The sequence below is a fragment of the Triturus cristatus genome, chromosome 1_2 (genome assembly GCF_964204655.1).
Source record: "Triturus cristatus chromosome 1_2, aTriCri1.1, whole genome shotgun sequence".
Taxonomy (NCBI): domain Eukaryota; kingdom Metazoa; phylum Chordata; class Amphibia; order Caudata; family Salamandridae; genus Triturus; species Triturus cristatus.
In genome coordinates, this window is record NC_140580.1 from 779,079,314 (window position 1) to 779,102,401 (window position 23,088).

A 23,088-nucleotide genomic window follows, 5' to 3' on the forward strand; every position below is an offset into this window, starting at 1 on the left:
AATAGAAAGGTGACTATAAAGGACAATGGTAAAGCTGTGCAGAGTGGTCTGAGGCTACCATTATGATTGTTTCACAAGAGTAGTGAAATATTTTCCCTGTTTCACCGGGACCTATGAAATATTTCCCTGATCTCTGAATTATCGTTTTTATACCACTGCATTTTGTGCAATAAAAGCACCCAAATATGTAATATATTGCAACAAGAAGGCGGCTAGCTTGCATACTATTGGTCTTTGCATCATGAATCATGATGCTGTCGATCAGGTAGGAGACGGGCCCCCTCACACAGGTATCTGCCAATACTTCCCATCTGGAAACATTCACTGTAACCGGGGTTCTGTCAGCAATTACCAGACAAACAAGCATTTACAATGCAATGGTCTCGGCATTGGTAAAGTTAGAGCTATTGGCATTGCTCATGACATTATTTTTCTTTGTTTTTGTTTTTAAAACATTTAAAGAAACGGCATTGTCATGAGCAATGCCAATAACTCTAACTTTAACAATGCCGAGACCGTTGCATTGTAAATGCTTTTTAAGTCTTGCTTGAGACGGTGCTTGTTGTCGCTTCCAAGAGGTTTTGTTAACCTAAACTTAAGAGGCTTTGATGCCTGCCATTACTTACCATTGATTGGCTTCATAGTCACTCATTTCCTATTGATCAGTGCGTGCTGGTTCCAATTTCTTCTTTGTGCCTCTCTTTGAAGCATGGACAAAGTATTGATGAATGTTGTTAAGCGTCCTTCAGTTTCTCACACTTGGATTGAGGCACTTTGACACTGTAACCACCGAGTTATGTTTAAAAGCACTTTGTTTTCCAAATGAAAGCTTTAGTATAATGCTGCTTTTATATTCTCAAGGGCGATACTGTATCCATGGACTTATTTAATGTTTAAAAGCTTCTTTATTTTCATCCTGCTAATTTATCTTTTTATTAAAGCAGTTTGTGACACTGCATTGTTTTCTCTGCACTAACATTGTAGCTGCAGAAAGCAGTTCATACAGTGTTATAATAAAATACCATACTAGACAAGGACCGGACATACCATACTAAAAAATGACAATCCATACCATATCACACCAAAGCATAATATAATCTGAAATGACAGGCCATACCATCTCATATTGAACAATAAGAATACTTACCATGCCATTCTATACAATGAAGGCCATATCGTACTACACAATGACAGGCCACACCATAGCAAACCATACAATGACAAGTTATGCCATAGCATACTATACAATAAAAGGTCAGACCAGACCATACCATACAATGGCAGACCATACCATACAATGGCAGACCATGCCATGCTATACATTGACGGCCATACCATAACATACTACACAATAAAGATTTGCCATAACATATTATACAACATAACAAACCATATTATACAATACCACGTCATACAATGCCATACTATACAATAATGGGCCATGCCATACAAACACCGGCAAGGCCATAACATACCGTACTAAACAATAGTAGGCTAGACATACCATACAGTGGCAGGCCATACAATACCATACCATACTATGCAATGACCAGTCAAACCATACCATACAAAACAATGGCAAGCAATACCCTACCAAACAATACAGTACAATACAAAAATGGACCATGCCATATTATACGACAAGCCATACCATACCTTACAATGACTGGCCATACCATACTGTACAACATAACTAAAAAAAGAAAATGACTTGGCCTATAGATCTTGTGTACGCGAGACTGCTGGCTTTGCCAATGCTTGATATTGAGGTGTTGATTGTTGTTATCCATCATTTGGCAATGGCTCTCATGAAGTAATTCAACTAGTATTGGCTAAGTTGAACAGCACAGTGGATTTCTTGACAAAGTTTATCTTATACAGATTTTTGAGGATCGTAACATGGCAGTGTTTTGATTTGTCAACTCTGTGTATTACTTCTTACACTTTGAAAAGATACATTGCTCTTTAATAACACCTTAAAGTTATCTAAATAATCCTGCAAATAAAAGTTCTATTTTTAATGATGAACAACTCATGATGTTTTAGTCTCAAATTTCACCCACTTTCCTTGGGATAGTCCTTAAATGCACACCCAAATTAGCCTGAGAGTCAAGGAGCACTTGGAAGCCCAGGTTTCTTTGAGGTTTACCATGGCCATTATAGTAGAAATGCTCTACTGTCTTTGATACTTGCAAGTGGTCCATATAATCTCAGCGATCTAGGAAAAAGCCTGACCGCGGAAGGGCGATTCTATATACAGTTTAGTGCAAAGACTCAATAACTGATGCAGACTTTGCTGATGGGGCACTATGGCTATATGTGTTGTCATGAGGTCCATCTAGTAAACTTCAAATGAAAGGCTTGCTGAGGATCCTCATTGTATTCACCAGTGATTATTTTTGTTTATTAAAGTTCCTTTTAAGCCCGCTATCATTTGTAGGATGTATTTTTATTTTTTTATTTTTTTCACTTGTAAGTGAAGCCATTCATTCTGTTTATTCTGTAATGGAACCAGCTGAACATATATGTTGACAGTTCTGTTAATCTAGTTCCCTTCCCTTCTAGGTCAATGGAAATATTGTTCTGAACGTCTGGATGTTCGGATAGCACCCCAAAATCCCCCTCTGTTCTTGACAAAGGAAGCAACCTCCGTCTACCACGATATGAGTAAGTTCACTTTGTATCTTCCAAGCTGTAGTGCCATGCTATAATCTAGACCAGGCTTCTCCAACGACTAGCTCGTGATCTACTTGTAGTTTACCAGCAACCTCTAAGTACCTCTCCTGTGTGCAGTCCAGTCTACTAAATGAGAAGCTTTAACTCAGCTGAATTAAAATACGTATACCAAAATTCAGGGTATGTATGAGTGTCAAAAATGTTTGTATTTTCATAACTTATAAGCTGATGTTTAGAGAAAATGGCTGAGTTTCTAAAAAAAATTTAAAGCTGGCATTTAAGTGGTAAATCATGTGGCATGGGGAAGTTGTTACCTTGGTGCTAGAGGCGTTGCTGCTACTGCTGTTATTACCCATGTGAACATATTCCAGATTGGCAAAGCTTTTTTACATTACGGCTGGCAACTCTGGCTGATACACTGAGGCGATCACTGCTAGTAATCCTGCATGTAGTGGCCACTGAAATTAATTTGTCTGAGCGAGTCTCTTACAAAATTAATAATAGTAGTAGTAGTAGCTTGACATGATTTTCATTAAACATAAATACCTCTTATTACTAAAAAGGTTGGCGACTCCTCATATAGACTGTCTCAACGAGATTGTTCCTTTTAACTTCACATGGTACTATTTGTCAAGAATATATATTTAGCAAGCAGACACAGTTATATGTTTTAGTAGTCGCCTGATATCTGTTTGCTTCCAAGTTAGTGTGAGAAATGCACCTTAATTCTCGTTTTTCTATGAGATATTTCGAGATGCTCAAGGCCATTTCATATGCATTTTGAAAAGTGAGAGAGGGCTCCGTGCAGAGTAATACTCTGGAAAGCCCACTAAAGGTCATTATGAAATTAATTTATTGCCTTGCACTGGAGTATACACTAAGGTCTACAAATCTCCAACTCTGTGAAGAAATAGGTGTTTAAAAAAATATCATTTGAACCTGTTTGTGTAATATTACAAATAATTCATACTTGATTTAACATTTCAATGTATAACAAACAAGACCATTTAAAACCATTCCATCTAAAATCAATTACTGTCAAAATTGATCAGAAGTGTACAGTCTAAGTTTGTCTTCAACCACCAATTCTATATAGTTTAGCTTGCGACCCCTAATGTGACCATGATAAAACTCTCTTCACTTATGTGTGGAATCACATGTTATATGTACTTTCTTTATTTCGTTTGATATTTCCCTGGTGACTTAAAGCCTTGCCTACATGTTTATTATATCTAGTATTATAACTTTATTTTCTGCTGCTTTGCACCATTCAGACTCTATCAATGGTCAAACTTGGGCTCTACCTTAAATTGGTGTCAGCCAGTATTTCCTATACCTCAGGCACATAAGGCATTAACAGAAAATGTACAATCATTTATTTGTGATATGGAGAATATAGCCATTTATCAGAAGAATTTTGCAGATATTCCCATTTATCATTGTGAAGGCTGGGATCCAGTGACAATATTGTTTACTTCCTAAGTGTGTTCATTTTGCATCCAGACCATTTTATTATCCACCTCGTTCTGCCCATTTCTATTAACATTACTTTGCCATTATAACTCCAGCCTCAATTTAGATATTCGGTGTGTCCCAAAAGCTCAAATGACCAAGGGCAGTAAATTATTCCCTCACATGCTTAAACCAGATGAGAACCTGCTTCTGAGATCCCTAACAATTTTTTCAAAGAAGCTCAAAATAAATAATAAAGCATTTATTATACTGTAATCCAATCCTTTTTTTTTAAAAAAACGATTGGGTCTCAGCACCATCTCTATTGTTTTCTGTGATACCCAATTCTAGGTGAAATGTTGGTGTTCTGTGGTAATGTCACTAACTATCAAACAAATGTCTGTTCTTTCGATATAAACTGATCTAAATTGATAAGGCCCCCTTCTGCATCAAAATAAATATGCTGTCAGCACATGGGCTTTTATACTCAATGTTGGGGCCTATCGCCCTGCCTTGCTCATGTCCTACAAAATAGCGTGTCCAGTCTGTCATTGTGTTTTGTAATAGACCCAAGAGCCCAATACATTCCCCTAACCACTGTCCATATTTGCTTAATCTGGGCATTCTCCCTTGCATTTATTAAAGTTGAGGTAGTCCTTTATAAATGAGCAACTAAACTTTTATTTTTCCAATTTTCACTGAACCGATATAGGATGTTTTGCAGTCACGTATTTGTATAAGACTGCTAAGTCTCATCATCCACAAAGCAGTGGAAACCTCAAATTGCCTTTTTATCTAGGTACATCATGCTAAGTTGGTTGGGGCCGACTTACCTAAAGTCTTTAACCTTTGAATTAATGATGTAGTGAGCGCATGTTTGCCTGTTCTAGTTCTTGACCTATTTCATTGGTAATGTTCATTCCACAGAACTATATATACAAGGACTTACAACAATTTAACATCCCAGAATGCACTGAAAAATCCAAAAGCTCTTTAGCACATATTTTAAGTATCCATTTCATACTAGTGATATGGTATTGACAAAATGTAAATATTTCTCTTTATTAGCAGTGTTTTTTTAAATAGTCTGCTTTGTTCAAGACATTGGATTAAGTCTTAAACTTGGTAAGTTGAAGAGGGGTGGCTTTTATCCTTTTAAGTCTCCCCATAACCTCAATTAACAGAAGCTTGAAGCCCTCCAGTTTTAAAATGAATAAAAAGCAGTATGTTAAGATCAAGATTAGCTCATAAGTAGAGTTATAATTGTCAGTTTTGCAGTTCTACATACCAGTTCTAATTTTGACACAATATAGTAAGTTTGGTTAAAAATATTTTGCAGTGACCTGCATCTACAACCAAACCCTTAAAGTATATTCTAAGAAGGAGACTTCAAGGTTGTCCATTTTGATATGTAAGGTACACAAATCTTTATCAACAGCACTATTACATGTACAACTATACCCCGTTTTCTTTTTACTTCATCATAAATTACCTTCACCAGCATACATCAAAGTGTTCCAATTCCATACTTTGTCCTAAGCACCTATCTAGAACACTAACCGCCCATAGCACTAGATGGATTGCCTTAATGGAACGAGACTGTCTCACCCTTAAATAGGATTTCCACTGTCTACTTTTGACCATTTCTCCAAGAGTAATCTAAATGGCTGCACATTCAATTCCATGAATAAGGATTGTTTGGGTCTTCGATCTATACATCTTCTGCAGTGCATCGAACTTGCGGAGGCCAAAATCTTTAAAGTATGAAAGACAAGCCCTATGGAAAAGTCTTTACTCATTTCCCCATAAATGTGGCCCCTGTAGATAGGTCAGATTAAAATAATACTTCTTAATACACATACTGTCTTACAGTCTCCCCCCTTTCCTTGTTGGTCACCCCAGAAACGAAATTACCAGGCTTTTACTAATGAACAATATTACTCTTTGATATATGTAAATTGAATAATGATGCTAGACTTCATATTCATTTTATACGGTCAGTTTCATTAGGCAGAGTAATGGTTCATGGCACAAATTATTGTTGACATTGTGCGGGTACATGTTTGAGTTGTGCGTTACTAAGTTAGCCACCGACTCTTCACTTTTGTTGTTTTCCTTCTGTATTTCTTCACGGAACCTCTTTTGCATTTGTGGATAGTTGATACTTTAAAACTTGTTTGTCTGCCTGTAATTCTGGGAGACAGTGCATATTTCTTCTTATTCTTGTTCGTTTTAGTTTCTGGTGTCTCTTGTGTCCCAGTGGCATCACATAACATCTCTTCAGATTCTGACTTTTGATTTCCCTGCACTCTAGTTTATTTACATTCAATGCTTATCATGGATTAAGTTGGTAAGATTTTATATTGGTCATTTGTTTATTATTAAAGGTGCATTTGGTGTATTATATCATGCGTTTCAAACCTAGCTACCCTCCATTGTCTTGGATCTTTGTCTTCCTGGCCTAACTGAGCAGTGATTCTTTGGTCTCGCCCGTGAAGAGTGGCTCCAGTTCATTTCTCTCACCCACTATCTATCTCCGCAAATGTAGGTAAATGGGCTCCTGTTTACGAGGTATGATGTTGGGGTCTAGGTTTATGTCTGGAGTTTCTGCTTCTGCATTCAGTAGATGGCAAATCCATCACAGGGCATTTTTGAGGGAATGCGGCCTAATGTCACTGTGCTTATGATAGATCTCATCAGCATCCCACTTGCTATTAGTGATCCCTCTGGTAAAGCTGGAGTAGGCTGGCATCCTATTGTTGCGATGAGAGGATCTATCGGTAGTCCATACTTCTGCTCAGTTCAACCATTAAAGCATCAAATTATCAATGGCTGTTCCTGCACATATCTGGCAGTAAGATAAATTATTTGATTAATATAAAACTATCAATTCTTTCTGATCTCTTCCATACCTTTGGTTCTGACTAAAACTATTTTACAGAATTACTCAGGTAGCGGTTGCCTGGCTGGCTTTGCGCGGGGGCTTGGCTGGCTTCACGCGGTTGCCTGGCCGGCATCACACAAATGTCACCTCACCTCCCTGGCTGGTATCACACAAATGTCCCCCTGCTTCCCATCAGTGATGTATGCTGTTGTGGTTTTTGTTGGTTGCCCAGCTCCCTCACCCTAATGCTACAAGATGCACGTTGGTTATAGGTTAAAATTCAGATTCTGCCAAAGCTGTGTTGTTAAATTGTTTATACTATTTATGTTTAAACATTTCAGCTGCATTTAGAAGATATTAAACAAATAGCTCATTAATCTTGGATAACTGGATTGTACAAAATTCATTGGTACAGCTCTGATTTTTCAGAATAAGCTTTTACCTGCACCACAAGGGATTCATTTTGATCTGCTGCATTGTCGAAAGAGATGAAACATAAATATCAGAGTTTGAAATGTTGCTAGGCGTATGATCTGCTTTTTGTCGGAGGGTGGAGTGGGCGCACTTGCTATGAGTGTCACATTTGTTTGAGTGATGAGGAAGAGAGGTTATGTTCATGTTACACTTACTTGCCATAACACACATCTTGTTTTTGAGGCACACACTATCCCAGAAACTGCTGAAAGAAGACGGAGACCAGTACTGTCCTATTAGGAATATAACAGCCACTTTGAGTAGTTGCACTGTAAAGCAGAGCAGCCCTGCTCAAAACTTGTGATAGTTATTCACTAATGTTTGAGCAGCTCCAGTGAAGTCCCAGTAGTGCACCCATAAAATATGGTATCCCTTATAAGAAAAAAATGGATCCCTTAAAAAAGCACTGGATGGTTTGATGCAGTCTTTCAGCTCGAAACCCAATAATTTACCTATTTTCAAAAGCCTATTACCATTCCACACCTCCTTACTTCCAATCCGTTCTCACAGCTTTCCAATTGTTTAGAAGTATAATAATAATAATACAAACGAAGAAATACCAATTCTGCATAATGAAAAAGAATCACCATATCAGTATTTTTACTGTTGCATGGCCGTATAACCTGCTGTGAATTGACCTATATCTCAGAGGGGGTGCGTTAAAGTGTGTACAGCAGTGTGATGAGGTACTATTTGTTGAATGTTTGTGTTTCTGTGGCTCTTGATTGTGGTGGAGGTCCTATCTGAGTGTAAGGAAAGGGTCATAAATGATAAAGGAAGGCTTAATGACTCATCTCAAATTCTGTGCAAATTCTGGTACTGCATCAAAAGCACTTAAAAATAAAGGCTTACAACACAGTCTATTAAGAACATAAAGTATATTTACAAGGGATTAGTGGACAAGTCATTGATCACTAGCACATAATTAGTCAGTCTATACCAGCTATTTATAAACCATTTTTAGTCTGTGAATAGAAAATCTACACAGCATTTCTATGAGGAAAATAACAGACCTCATACATGCACATGATAGAAAACACAATTACAGATGTGTGAAACAGCTTTCTGAGTGTAAAACATCCAAAAAGCATGAATGTAGTGCCTGTGCCCAATTCACTACAGGGTGCAGGCATGCGTATTATAGTTTTTAAAATGAAAATAAACACAATCTGCACAACTTAAAGCGGACCTGTTTCAGCCTATTTGGTGTCGCCGTCCAATTGTCCTCGGAGTCGTACGATGCTGTAAGGGGTCCACCTCCTGATAACCCCTTGGTCTGATATATATTTGTAACAGACACAGAAGGGCGATCAGGCGAGGGAAGGAAAGGAAGGGGACAGCAGGGAGGGAGATCTGGAAGAGAAATAACAGTATGCTGTTGTTAGACCAACCCCTAGTTTCCTTAACACATTGTTCCCCTAACTCCCATATTATACCTGGAAAAGAAATAACGAACTCCTGAAATAGGAGACCTGGAGGAGCTGGTATCAGGGCAAGCGTGGATCCTACAGAAAAGACACTAATCAGCAAACGTTTTGACACCCTCTCATAACACCCCCTCTTTATGAGCTCCTCAGGCTAACATACATACCACGAGTCCTGGACTCCACTCTGTACAGGGGGGGGGGGAAGGACGTATGCCAGCAGTCACCTTTCCGCCCCTGTAGCGAAGTACAAATGAACAAATGAAAATGCAGCAGGGCATTTGATTCAGGAATGTTCCACTAGCTCCCTTCAAGTTTAGAACGATTCCTTTTGCACTGTCCCAATACGTCTTGGGAAGTACTACCGAAGAAGCAAGGATGATGCCTCAAGGTCACTATGACGCGTCCATACTACACCGTATGGATAGCTACCAAAGCAGTGCGAAGACCACACTCGTAAAAATAGAACAACAATCCGCCCTATAAGAGTTGATTGGCGGGCTCGAGCTGAATTGCGTAACACCAGAAAAGCAGTCCCACTGAACATGCGACCCCGCAATGCCTCAGGGAGACCTCCAACGGAATCGACCCACCAAATCACCACTACACAATGACAAGGCTTAGCGAAGATTTGTCAAGACCGGAGTATCAAAGAATACTGTGCGATTGAAGTCAGCGAGGAATACTGAGTTGGTGCTGAGCACCCCTACCAGAACGCCGCACTCCTTCCGCACACCGACCTGGAACTCAAAATAACCGGCACCCGGCCGATGCCGGATGTTCCTTTTCTTCGTCTTTGCGCAAGGCGCGCTGACGTCACGAGCGTCAGTGCGCAATGCGCCATGGGAATTATAGTTCCCTTTACCTCCGTCTTCCAAGGGTTTGTTGCGTGCTGACACAGTGCTCTTCTGTGCCCTCCTCTGTGGGCCACAACATTTGGAGGATTAAATCTGGCTTTCATCGCACCCATGAATTTGCTTAAAGTATTTTGAGAAAATGTTTCAGTGGATTTGTTGGAAGACCACCTCGAAAAAAATAACATACTGTGACAGTACTTGCATAATAGTCCTCAGCGGTATTGTTTAGCCTCAGACCAGTTATGTTGTTAAAAAACGACATCGATTTATTTATTTATATATTTTTTTTATTATTCATCAAGAATATTGGACTGAACGGGGCCATATTCATGCCATGAATTAGCTGATAAAATAGCCAGTGATATTAAAGTCCTAGCTAATGTGGTACTACTTCTTTGCTATCTTAAAACCTTGGTTGCTCTTTGCTTCTCCTCAAAGTAATGGATATTTCATTCAAGAGCACTTGGTCATAAATTAACAACCCCACTTAAATTATTTTAGGAAGAGGCAAACTGCTCCTATTTCAATCTTCTACCATTCTGTGTCCCCATTCACTGGTAGTAGGCCTGTGTTTGGGATGATCTGCTTGCATAACAGTGACAGTCATACTTTGAGGGTAATAGGTTAAATGGCCCCAGAGTACAGGTTGGGGGTGAGGAGCGCAATGGTGTATGTCTTGTCTTAACTAGAACCTATGTAAGGGGGCACTGGCTCTAAGCATGCCAGGTCAGCTTTCCGAAGCTAACCATCACCCTTTATGCTTGAACTGTTTGAGCCCAACAATCCTCTTCAAATTTGCACTTTAATCAGATTTTCTTGTCTACAGTTGAAAAACTCGTCTTTACCTGTAGCTTGCTAACCCTTGTATCTATCTCCCTACGGGGGTGTACAGGTTCATTGTGTGGAAGATGAGCAGGCCTATCTTCATGTACGTTTTACCCCATTGGTTAGGGCGTGCCATAGTCGTTCCCACTCACTAGCTAGTACACGCATAAATATGGCACCTCCAGGTACCCACTTGAGAACACTCCTGGACCAGATGAAGGTCAGAAAAAGCCTGAACCTATCTGCGACCTAAGACGATCCCTAAAATGACTGAACCTGTTCTCTCATGTACCCAAGACAGACATGGACTCCAAGAGTCATAATGCTGCTCTCCTGTTAAAGCTACAGGAATCCACCATAGCATTTTTAAAGCGCACTACATACCCGTGAGGGTCTCAAGGCGCTAAGGGGGGGGGGGGGGATGCTGCTACTGTTCGAAGAGCCAGGTCTTGAGAAGTCTTCTGAAGGTCAGAAGGTCTTGGGTCTGCCGTAGGCGGATGGGGAGGGTGTTCCATGTCTTGGCGACGAGGTGGGAGAATGATCTGCCGCCGGCGGTCACTCTTCGGGTGCGGGGGACAGTGGCGAGGGCGCGGTCTGCGGGGCGGAGCTGGCAGGTGGGGTGTAGAAGCTGAGTCAGCTGTTGAGGTATGCTGGTCTGGTGTTGTGGAGTGCCTTGTGTGCGTGGGTGAGGAGCTTGAAAGTTATCCTCTTGTTAACGGGGAGCCAGTGCAGGTTTCTCAGGTGGAGTGTGATGTGGCTGTGGAGAGGGATGTCGAGGATCAGGCGTGCGGAGGCGTTCTGGATGCATTGGAGCCGTTTCAGGAGTTTGGCCGAGGCTCCTGCATAGAGGGCGTTTCCGTAGTCCAGTCTGCTGCTGATGAGGGCCTGGGTGACCGTCCTTCTCGTTTTGGTGGGGGATCCACTTGTAGATCCTGCGGAGCATGCGGAGGGTGTTGAAGCAGGAGGAAGAGATGGCGTTGACCTGCTTTGTCATGGGGAGGGTGGAGTTGAGGATGACCCCTAGGTTGTTTGCGTGGTCGGTGGGTGTTGGGGCTGTTCCTAGTGCAGTCGGCCACCACGAGTCGTCACAGGCTGAGGGGGTGGATCCAAGGATGACGACCTCCCTCTTGTCCGAGTTCAGCTTCAGTCGGCTGTTCCTCATCCAGTCGGCGACAGCCTTCATTCCTTCGTGGAGGTTGGTTTTGGTGATGTGGGGGTCCTTGGTGAGGGAGAGGATCAGCTGAATGTCGTCTGCATAGGAGATGATGCTGAGGTCGTGCAGTCGGGCAACATGGGCGAGCGGTGCCATGTAGATGTTGAACAGCGTAGAATTGAGGGATGAGCCCTGGGGTACGCCGCAGATCTCGTGGCTTCGGAGTGGAAGTGGGATAGGCGGATGCTCTGTGTTCTGCCGGAGAGGAAGGAGGTGGTCCAGTCCAGGGCCTTCTCTTGAATCCCGGCGTTTTAGAGGCGTGTTCGCAGTGTGCGCTGGCAGACCGTGACGAAGGCGGCGACAGGTCCAGGAGGATGAGGGCTGCAGTTGCTCCGTTGTCTAGCAGGGTCCTGATGTCATCGGTGGCGGCGATGAGGGCAGTTTCAGTGCTGTGGTTGCTGCAGAACCCGGATTGGGAAGGGTCTAGGATGCTGTTCTCCTCGAGGAAGCTGGTCAGTTGTTTGTTGACGGCCTTATCGATGACCTTCGCCGGGAACGGGAGCAGGGAGATGGGTCTGAAGTTCTTGAGGTCCTTGGGATCCGCTTTGGGTTTCTTGAGTAAGGCATTGATCTCTGCGTGCTTCCAACTCTCCGGGAAGGTCGCTGTCTCGAAGGAGATGTGGATGGCTTTTCGGAGATGGGGTGCGATGGCGGTGCTGGCTTTGTTGAAGATGAGGTGTGGGCAGGGGTCTGACTGGGATCCGGAGTGGACTGTGTTCATGATCTTGATGATGTTGTTGATGTTGGTCCAGGTGAGCAGGCGGTTGGTGGTCGTGGGGGCGGGGATCTCAGTGATTTCCGGGGCAGTCATGGCATTGAAGCTGTCGTGGATGTCTGCGATCTTGCGGTGAAAGGAGGTGGCCAGCGAGTCGCATAGGTCTTCGCCGGGAACGGGAGCAGGGAGATGGGTCTGAAGTTCTTGAGGTCCTTGGGATCCGCTTTGGGTTTCTTGAGTAAGGCATTGATCTCTGCGTGCTTCCAACTCTCCGGGAAGGTCGCTGTCTCGAAGGAGATGTGGATGGCTTTTCGGAGATGGGGTGCGATGGCGGTGCTGGCTTTGTTGAAGATGAGGTGTGGGCAGGGGTCTGACTGGGATCCGGAGTGGACTGTGTTCATGATCTTGATGATGTTGTTGATGTTGGTCCAGGTGAGCAGGCGGTTGGTGGTCGTGGGGGCGGGGATCTCAGTGATTTCCGGGGCAGTCATGGCATTGAAGCTGTCGTGGATGTCTGCGATCTTGCGGTGAAAGGAGGTGGCCAGCGAGTCGCATAGGTCTTGCGAAGGTGGGATGTCGTTTGTGTTGGAGTTGGGGTTGGAGAGTTCCTTCACGATGTTAAAGAGCTCTTCGCTGTTGTGTGCGTTGTTGTCTAGGCGGTTTTTGAAGGAGGCCCTTTTGACGGATCTGATGAGGTGGTGGTGTCTGCGGGTGGCGTTCTTGTGGGCTGTGTAGCTTTCCGGTGTTCGTTCACGGATCCAGTTCTTTTCCACCTTTCGGCAGGTTTGCTTGGAGGCCTGGAGGTCTTCGGTGAACCAGCTGACTTTCTTGCTGGTGTGGCTGTTGGAGGGCTTCTTGAACGGGGCGATTGACTGAGGTTGCGAGTGGCGGCGTCGGGAGTCAGTCGGGTCAGCGGGTGGGCTGTGGGCGAGGAAGGTGGATAGCTGGTCTTCGGTGACTTTGCTCCAGCAGTGGCGCGGCATCTGCTGGGTGCGTGGTGCATGGTGGGTTTCCGGAAGGTGAAGTGGATGCAACGGTGGTCGGTTGAATGGAGCTCGGTGGCGTGGTTGAAGGAGACGTGGGGGCTTGCGGAGAAGATTGGGTCCAGCGTGTGGCCGGCAGAGTGGGTGGGTGTTGTGACGAGTTGTTTGAGTCCGAGGTTGTCAATCAGGGTGGTGGAGTTGGAGTCGTCGTTGTTCTCGAGGTGGAAGTTCAGGTCTCCGAGGAGGATGTAGTCTGTGGACGCGAGGGCGTGTGTGCTGATGAAGTCGGCGATGGAGTCGCTGAACTGTGGTCGGGGGTGTCTGTAGACGAGGGTTCCTCTGAGTGTGGTGTTGGGATCGGTGTGAATCTGGAAGTGCAGGTGTTTGGCGGTGCTGAAGGGTGTGGTTGGTGTTTGTCGAGACTTTGAGAGTGTTCCTGTGGACAATGGCATTTCCTCCTCCTATTCCATTGGTGTGGTTCTTGCGGGTGATCTTATAGCCTTCCGGGATGGCTATGGCGATGTCGGGTGCTGAGAAGGGGTTCAGCCAGGTCTCCGTCAGGAAGGCGACGTCTGGCGTTTTGGAGTCGAGTAGGTCCCAGAGTTCAACGGCGTGTTTGCGTGTGGAGCGGGTATTGAGGAGGATGCATCTGAGGTAGTTGGGTTCTTTTGGTAGGTGGGTTGGTGAGCCGGATGCTGGTGAGGCTGCAGTTCCGGCAGGAGAAGGGTCCTTGGGTGCGTTTCGGGGCGGCCAGTTAGCAGGCACGTGATTGCCGACATTGAGTGTGTTGAGGGTGCTGGAGTTGTAGTGGAGACGGGCATCGTGGCGTTGCAGCGGCTGCCATATAAGGGGATGTGGGAGGGAAGAGCAGCTGGGAGGCGGGGCGGCGAATGGGAGAGCGGGGCCACAGGGAGGCAGCAGCGGGAAGAGACTGGGATTACAGAAGGCGAACTCCCGAAGCGGCAGCAGCTGGCACAGAGGCAGGCACACACAGGTGGAGCTGTGCGGTGTGGGGAGTGGCCTAACCTGCAAGCAGGGTCAAGGGTCGCTCACAACAAGCTACAAGAGGCCTTTTACAGCAACAGTCGGCTGATCAGTGGCCACTGAACCTGGATTGGACCCTGCTGTGGTCTCTGCCTAAATGAGTATCTAAGTGCCTCCTCTGAGAGCTGAGGGGCTTTAGAAGTGTCCACCCTCGGTGGAATGGGACCTAAAGGCTTAAAGTCAGAAGGTGAAATCTTTGACCAGGATGAACCTGGTTGGTTTATGCAACCCACGCTCCTTTGCAGTCAACATCAAATTGCGGCTAGGTCGTCTTCTACTGCGAACATTGATTCTCATTGGCACTTGGTGCTTTTTTGGAGTTCTTTCCACTTGACTTTAAAAATTCACATTTCCTTTATTGGATTTAGGTACCTTTTGGTGTCGTTTTGTTTGAAAATGTTATTTTTAAATTGTTTTGGTATTTTTGTTTTGCATTTCAAGCTTACTACTGTTTTTGGTACTGCATAAATACTTTACATATTGCCTATAAATTAAGCCTGTCCGCTTTGTGTGATAGCTACCGGGGGCTGAGCTCTGATTAACTTAGTGTGCCCATCCTGACTAGGGTTGCGACTGTTCATTGAGGTGAGTAGTCCTCTCCCACTTTCTCAAAATAATAATCCAAATTCTACAGGCACTAAGACAAGTTGCTTTTGTAATGCCCTTAATGCGTGTCAATCCTGGGGCTGACCCCCGAGCCCTCAAGCCCTTGCTTTCTATAACTGTACACAGGCTCCACATAAGCTTTCTAATGTCATGCTTATCACAGAATCTCTCTAAGGAGATCGATCTCCTGTTGAGCAGATCTTGTATTGATTTTTTTTAGGCTGTTGTGGTTTCTGTTGCTACTGATTCGTTCCATATTCAGTGGAGCAGTAGTGTAGTGGGTATCTATTGAACTTGATCCCTAATGAGCCTTATACCTCATGGCCAACTTGAGATCAGTGTCTTTCTCTTTCATCTACTTCCTCTTCAGGCTTTTCAAGGCAAGTTAACTTTTGCTAATTCCAGCTTCTTTGACAAGTACACTGTAAAGCCTGTTGCTTATGTGCCTAAAAATTTCCACCTTGTTAAGACTTTTTTCCTGGAGTAGAAAGATAAGAATATATTTAAGGCAAGGTTTGCTCTAGTCTCCCCAACTACCCTCTACTCAATCAAAAGGGATTAGACTATCCTACCTTCGCCTGTTCTCATTCAGCTCAGCTACCTCCTCCTATAGTACCAATGGCGTTTACTGGACCTATAATAAAACTCCACTCTCTGTGACGTGTAGTCAAACACAGTATGGCATATCCATTTTTCAGGGTTTTTACCACAGTGAGGGTGGGTGAGTGGATTGAAGCCCTCCCTCCATATACCGCTATCTTCTATTTCCAGTGATTTCTCTGCCTCAAAACTCTTGACTCTGTGGGGTTACTGACTAATCACAGGAAGGACCCACTGTTCTGCTCGCTCTGCCCCTTTCTGAAACTGGATATCGGAGTCCTTCAAAAAATATCACTTTGTAGATTAATCTGGCCATTAATGTTGCACGTCAGGCGCATTTCCCTGCCTACTTGATGACAGGCTCCAAACCCAAGTGTATGTGGCATTACAATCTGAACACAGCATGGAATGATAAGAACTCCTTTCCCTCTGTCTAAAAGCATATTTTGAAAGACCATAGGAATATGTGCCAAAAACTTTGGCACTAATTGTCTCCCAAAGGAACTGACAGTTGCTTTCAAACTGCTTTATTTAGCAATGGCTTTATGCACTGCATATATACAACTCAGTGATTTGCTGCACCTCACACATTGCAAAGGTTTTGATGGATATTATAGTCTTTCGGTCTGTTATGAATCTGAAATGGGCTAATTATGTATGCAGGGCTTTGAGCCTTTTTAAATCTGGACCTCTAATGTCAAAGATAGACTGCAAGACAGCAAGCTGATATATAAACCCCACAGAAGGCCAGTAATCGACTTGGTTGTTTACTCCGAAGGCTGCAATTCCTACCCAGTATTGAAAATACCTTTCTGTGGGTCTACTTCAAAAACCATTATGACGTGCTGTTGCCTCGAGAGTTTGAAGATAGTCTGAGTACCCTTGTTGTGACTGCATTAGAACCGCCCAGGGGCATAAGCCTGACATACAATATTAGCTTAGCTCCGCATAGGCGCAATAAGTGCTCGTACCGGTGAGTGATGTTGAACCAGCTGTCTTGTTCTGAGACACGAAAGTGATAGTTTTTCGATTTAGTCCCCTTGGATACCAGCCTTCTAAAAGACAGACATGAGTCCAATCATACTTCTGCATTTATAACTTGTAAAACAAAAGTCTAAGAAAGTATTCAGAGCACAGCTTGCCAGTTAAAGGCCTGAAGGTCTTAGGAGTTGCTGCTCCGAATAACAGACCCACGGACTTGGTCCTTCTGTCATGTGGCATCCAACAATGGATTGCTGTTGATTTCGTGCACAATACTTCTTTAACACTCTAAAAGTACCTAGCATCCAGCAGAAGTACAAGTTGAGTATCCTCTGCATACATCTAGAAATCCAAATTGTGCTTTGTGATGACCACTGTCAGTAGTAATGTGTTAAATAGACGTGGCAAAAAGGTGGAGTCTTGCAATACTTGAATTGTTGAGGGTATGTAAGTACTTAACTAACAACTAAATGAGGAGGGAACTGCTAGCCAACTGACAGTTGTAGATTTTCTTCCTCCTTCACTGCGTGCTCCAGAACAGAATTTCCGGCTCCTAAGGTTCTTTTCCGGAAGAATTCTACTATACTCCTCAATTCAGTGTCTTGAACTGAAACAACATTGAATCCGGTGAGGTCACTGAGTGGAAGGACTTGCAACATAAACACCATCTCTCCTACTCCAGGCCAAAAGCGTAACTTATCAGTTAGGAGGCATTGTCCATCTTATTATGTTACCAACAAAGGTATCCATGAGGTCACCAAGTGCCCAGCATCCTAAGATAACAGAAGAATTTCACATCCATCGTTCGTGCCTGCCTTTATTCCATACACCTAGTGGAGACCAGACTGCTTAGCTCACGACAACCATGCTAACTCAGAGTGCGCCTCTTTACCTAGAACTCCATTCCCTTTAATACTTTTCTAGTAAATGGCTGTTAAGACATTTTCTGGAAAATAACTAGGTCCAAGGGAAATTACCGTCCATTTTCAGTAGGAATATGAAGAAAAATTACTTAAATTCTATTGGTATTGGTCCATTCAGAAGCTTTGATTAGGTCTGCTGAAATTGGTAGAGCAATCTCTGCCACCATTAATATCCTGGTTATTGCATGAAGAGGGTCCAGATGGAAGGCAACAGTTGGCAACCTAACCACTACAAAGAACTGTGCATTGATGTAACCTGAGCAATACACAGTAACATTAATGGGATATCTAGGGGTAGGGTTTTTAGTATAACCAGGAAGATTGGTGCTCAGACTAGTACGCGTTGTGTAAATTATGCTCAGAATATGCACGGTGCTGCCAGGTCGGGGGAATTACCCAATAACCTCCGTAAGTGTGTGAGTCAAACCACCCACACAAGTCCTATGAGCACAGTCCCGGGCACACGTGGTGGGGATATGACAATGGTATGAAAGTCTTGTTTAGATCAAAATTGCTGTGGTCAACACCAGTATAATGTTCAGAGTTATTTAATGAAGCAACAACAGAATAGAATCAAACAACCAGCCGACACGTGTTTCGTCACAAGGAAATTGTCCTGTGACTCCTCAGGGCTGTGTGGCGTTGTAAAGAAAGAAGAGAAGGTCCCACAGAGCCGGTGTTAATTCCAACCCGGCCTTGGGTTCAAGGAGGATTTAGTGGTGAGTGATGAAGTAGAGTGCATGAGGAACTCTGGTAAGTGGTAGACACGTCTCTGGTGCCACGTGTAGAAGAAATGGTGATGGCACAGGAGTATGGGCCACCAAGGGGTAGAGTGTCATGAGGTCCGAATATCTCGTGTGGATAAGCCGGGGCGGGTACGCTGCGCTGCGAGTGGACGTTGCAGGCCCAGGTACAGTGTTAGAGGGACCATCCAGTGTCTTGTAATAGAGCGAGATGGCTGTTGCGCTGTGCTGCGGCAGAGAACACGGGTTCGGATGCGTTTCTCGTGCACCAGTTCAGAACCATTACCGATTCCTGTTTCGACGCGCAATCCTTCACCCTTTCGACGGCATTGTCTCGATCGCGAACCCTAATCGGCGCACATCTCTAAAAGTCTATGATTCCGGTCGTCGAAGGCGGCCTTCGGGCCGACCTGAGCCTTGGCATCTGGCTCATGGAAAGGACGCCTTTCAAAAAGTGTCCTCAATGTGGGTCGAAGTTTCCCCACACCGATCTGCATGAGGTGTGTAACCTTTGCCTCTCTCCCGAGCACGAGGCCAGAGACTGTCTGGCTTGTGCCTCTTTCCGCTCAAAGAAGACCATCCGGAATAGACTAGCTCGAAGGACCATGGCTCGCTCGTCGAGTTCGATCCCCGACAAATTCTTCCAAGAGGGCGTCAATGTGCCAGAGGAGCGGGTCGAAGAAGGCCTCATCAGCCCCTCCGAAGCCGATGACTCCGTCAAAGAAGTGACTCTAGCTCAACGGGCCGTAAGTAGAGACGTCGACCCCGACCCACTCCCTACAACAACAAAGGCTTTGGTCACACCTTCACCTTCGGGCTCAGGTGCACACCAACACACTGCTTCCCATGCCCCTCCCTCGGGCCTGGCAAAGAAGCCTACCAAGCCTTCTGGCGACTCGGGCTCGAGTCTGCCTTCCACCGGCACCGAAACCCAATCATCGGCACCAAAAAAGAATCCGCACCCACCCTCTGGGCCGACCGCTACTTCCACCCCGAAGCCCTCGGCACCTTAGACTCCAAGCAGTGACTCCCCGGCACCGAAAAAACACTCGGAGCCGACGAAGAAGCCACTCCCCAAAAGTTCGGACTCACACTCTTCGGAGCGGAAAAAACAATTGACACCGAAGAAGCACACAGAGACTGGTAAACCACACGGCTCAAAGCCCAAAACCGCTCCGGAGCCGGCGCCGAAAAAGCCCTCAATGTCGACACCGAACACCCAACCTTCTTTAGAAGAGCTTTTTCGACCAGACCCTCAACAAAAAACTCTAACTAAAGACCCTAAAACTGTTTAATTGACTCTGACACCGCTACCTTCCCGGAGAGCTGGAAGCACGCCGAACTCAGCGCTCTACTGAAGAAACCAGCAGCAGACCCCACCGACCTCAAAAACTACCGCCCCATCTCGCTCCTCCCGTTTCCAGCCAAAGTCATCGAGAAGACCGTCAACAAGCAGCTGGCCACCCTCCTCGAGACGAACGGATCCCTCGACATCACGCAGTCTGGCTTCCGGGCCAACCACAGCACCGAGACCGCCTTCATCGCAGCCACCGATGACATCCGAGCCCTGCAACGGGGAGACCGCGGCCCTCATCCTCTTGGACCTCTCCGCGGCATTCGACACTGTCTGCCACCGCACCCTAGTGCAGCGCCTCGACAGCGTCGGAATCCAAGAGAAGGCGCTAGAATGGATCATCTCCTACCTCGCCGGAAGGACACAGAGTCCGCCTCCCCCCGTTCAGATCAGAAGCCACCGAAGTCATCTGCGGCGTCCCCCAAGGCTCCTCGCTCAGCCCCACCCTCTTCAATGTCTACATGAGCCCCCTCGCGGCCATCGCACGCCAACACAACCTCAACATCATTTCGTACGCCGACGACACCCAGCTGATCCTCTCCCTCACCAACGACCCCACCACAGCCAACCTACACGAAGGGATGAAAGATGTAGCCGAATGGATGAAGAACAGCCGCCTGAAACTAAACGCAGATAAGACGGAAGTCCTCATCCTGGGATCATCACCCTCCGCCTGGGACGACTCCTGGTGGCCCCCCACCCTGGGCAGCGCACCCAAACCTTCGTACCACGCACGCAACCTGGGCTTCATCCTGGACTCCATCCTGGACTCCTCCCTCTCATTGACCAGACAAGTCAACGCCGTCTCCTCGTCGTGCTTCAACATTCTGCGCATGCTTCGAAAGATCTTCCGGTGGATCCCCACCGAGACCAGGAAGACGGTTACACAGGCCCTCGTCACCAGCCGACTGGACTACGGCAACGCCCTATACGCCGGAACGACTGCCAAACTCCAGAAGAGACTCCAGAAGAGACTCCAGAAGAGACTCCAGAGGATCCAGAACGCCTCAGCAAGACTCATCCTCGACATCCCCCAACACAGCCACATCTCCGAACACCTGAGAAACCTGCACTGGCTCCCAGTCAACAAGAGAATAACATTACGACTCCTCACCTACGCACACAAAGCCCTACACAACCAAGGCCCGAGATACCTGAACAACCGCCTCCGCTTCTACACACCCACACACCAGCTTCGCTCGACCAACCACGCCCTCGCCGCCGTCCCCCGCATCCGAAGAGCCACCATGGGAGGAAGATCCTTCTCCTACCTGGCCGCCAAGACCTGGAACTCCCTCCCGACCCACCTCCGACAGATGCAAGACCACCTCGCCTTCAGGAAGCAACTCAAGACCTGGCTGTTCGAGCAGTAGCGGACCCCCCCCCCCCCCCCCCTCCCCAAGCGCCTTGAGACCCTCCGGGTGAGTAGCGCACTATACAAATGCCTTGATTGATTGATTGATTGAGTTCCAGAAAAAGACCACTGGACATGCCTGCACCAGCTTCACCACCTAAAAAGAGGGACATAGCCACATCATCTCTTAGGGTCCCTTCTCCAGCTCCCCAACCTCGTTCTCCTACGCCATCCCCTACACCAGTAGACGATGACACATATGATGACACAGGGGACGTTGCAACGACCTGCCACTAGGGGACCCCAGTCCACCAGGTTCCCCTGACCCCTCGGATGACTATAATACGCCTGATGTCCCTAAAGTCCCGCAAGATGACATCTACCCCTCCCCCAGCAGAAGACACCATGGGTTTTAATCAGCTGATACACTGGGCTGCCCAGTGCCACGGGGTCGACCTACATACAGAAACGGTCGAAGAGGATTTTTTAATGGACACTTTTGACACCACCCAAAGGTCCACATCCACTTTACGCATGCTCAAAGGGGTTATTAAACACGCTACAGATGTATTTAAGGACCCTGTCAGGGCTAGAGTCATCAATCCTAGAATTGAGAAAAAATACAAAGCTGCCCCTACAGACCCAGCTTACATTAAGTGCCCTGTTCCATTAGACTCCATGGTGGTCTCAAATGCTAGAAAAAGGGCTAATTCGCAGACATCAGGTGATGCAGCTCCGCCCAACAAAGAGTCTAAACTCCTGGACGCATCTGGCTAAAGAACAGCGTCACAGGCAGCTAACATTTGGCGCATCGCAAACACTCGGGCCCTGTTAGCCAGATACAATAGGGCTCACTATGATGAGTTGGAGTCCCTACTCCAACACCTCCCGTACAAATACAAACAGAAGGCCAACGACCTAATACAGGAGGGTAAAATCACCAACACCTCCATCCGGTGCACTCTCGATGTGGCAGATACGGCATCCAGAGCAGTAAACACAAGCATTCTTCTCCGCAGGCACGCGTGGCTGCGCATTTCCGGTTTTAAACTTGAGGTGCAAAGCTCTATCTTCAACCAACCATTCGACCAACAACACCTTTTTGGCCCTAATGTTGATGCATCCCTTGAGAATATGAAAAAGGACACAGACACAGCCAAATCAATGGGAGCCTTGCAATCGCAATCTCCCAGACGTTCTTTTTGGTGCTCATCCTACAAGGGAACTCCAGGGGATACTCGTCTGATACCCAATCCACCTCTTACAAGGCTGCCACCCAATCCACCTTCACCAGAGGTTATCAGAGAGGAGGATACAGAGGCAACAATAACAAGGGCAGAGGCAAGACTAACAACACCTGCTCTGCCTCCACCCCTGCCCAATGACTTCCCTCCGCTTCCCCCGGACCATTCCACTCCTGTTGGGGGAAGACTACAACAGTTCCTTCCCGTCTCTACCAACATCACCACAGACAGGTGGGTGCGACAAATAGTGCAATCAGGTTACTGTCTCGAACTTACCTCTACCCCCCAAACATTCCACCCAAACAGCATCCAATGTCAGCAGACTATTTGTCACTTCTGAAACCAGAGGTAATTTCTTTACTACAAAAAAGTGCAATAGAACTAGTTCCCCTGCATCATCAAAACACGGGAGTTTACTCCCTGTATTTTCTCATACCAAAGAAAGACGGCTCTCTGAGACCTATTCTAGACCTCAGGCCACTAAACCTATACATACAATCAGACCACTTCCACATGGTCACACTTCAGCAAGTCCTCCCTCTACTTTCACAGGGCGACTTCCTAGCTACCTTAGATCTCAAGGACGCCTATTTCCAAATTCCAATTCATGCAGCTCACAGAAAATATCTCAAGTGTGTAGTGGACGGGCAGCACTAGCAATTCAAAGTACTCCCTTTCGGAGTCACAACAGCACCACTGGTATTCACAAAGTGCCTAGCAGTAGTCGCAGCCCATC

The 23,088-nt window shown here is 45.8% G+C and overlaps 1 protein-coding gene across 1 annotated transcript in view; it reads left to right on the forward strand.

Annotated features, from left to right (window-relative positions):
• RTKN2 (rhotekin 2) overlaps window positions 1-23,088 on the forward strand; it is a 237,501-nt gene that overhangs the window by 208,879 nt on the left and 5,534 nt on the right. The window contains exon 11 of the mRNA XM_085608786.1: window positions 2,566-2,667. Coding sequence (XP_085464912.1) covers window positions 2,566-2,667 — 102 coding nt within the window. The remainder of the gene's footprint in view (window positions 1-2,565; window positions 2,668-23,088) is intronic.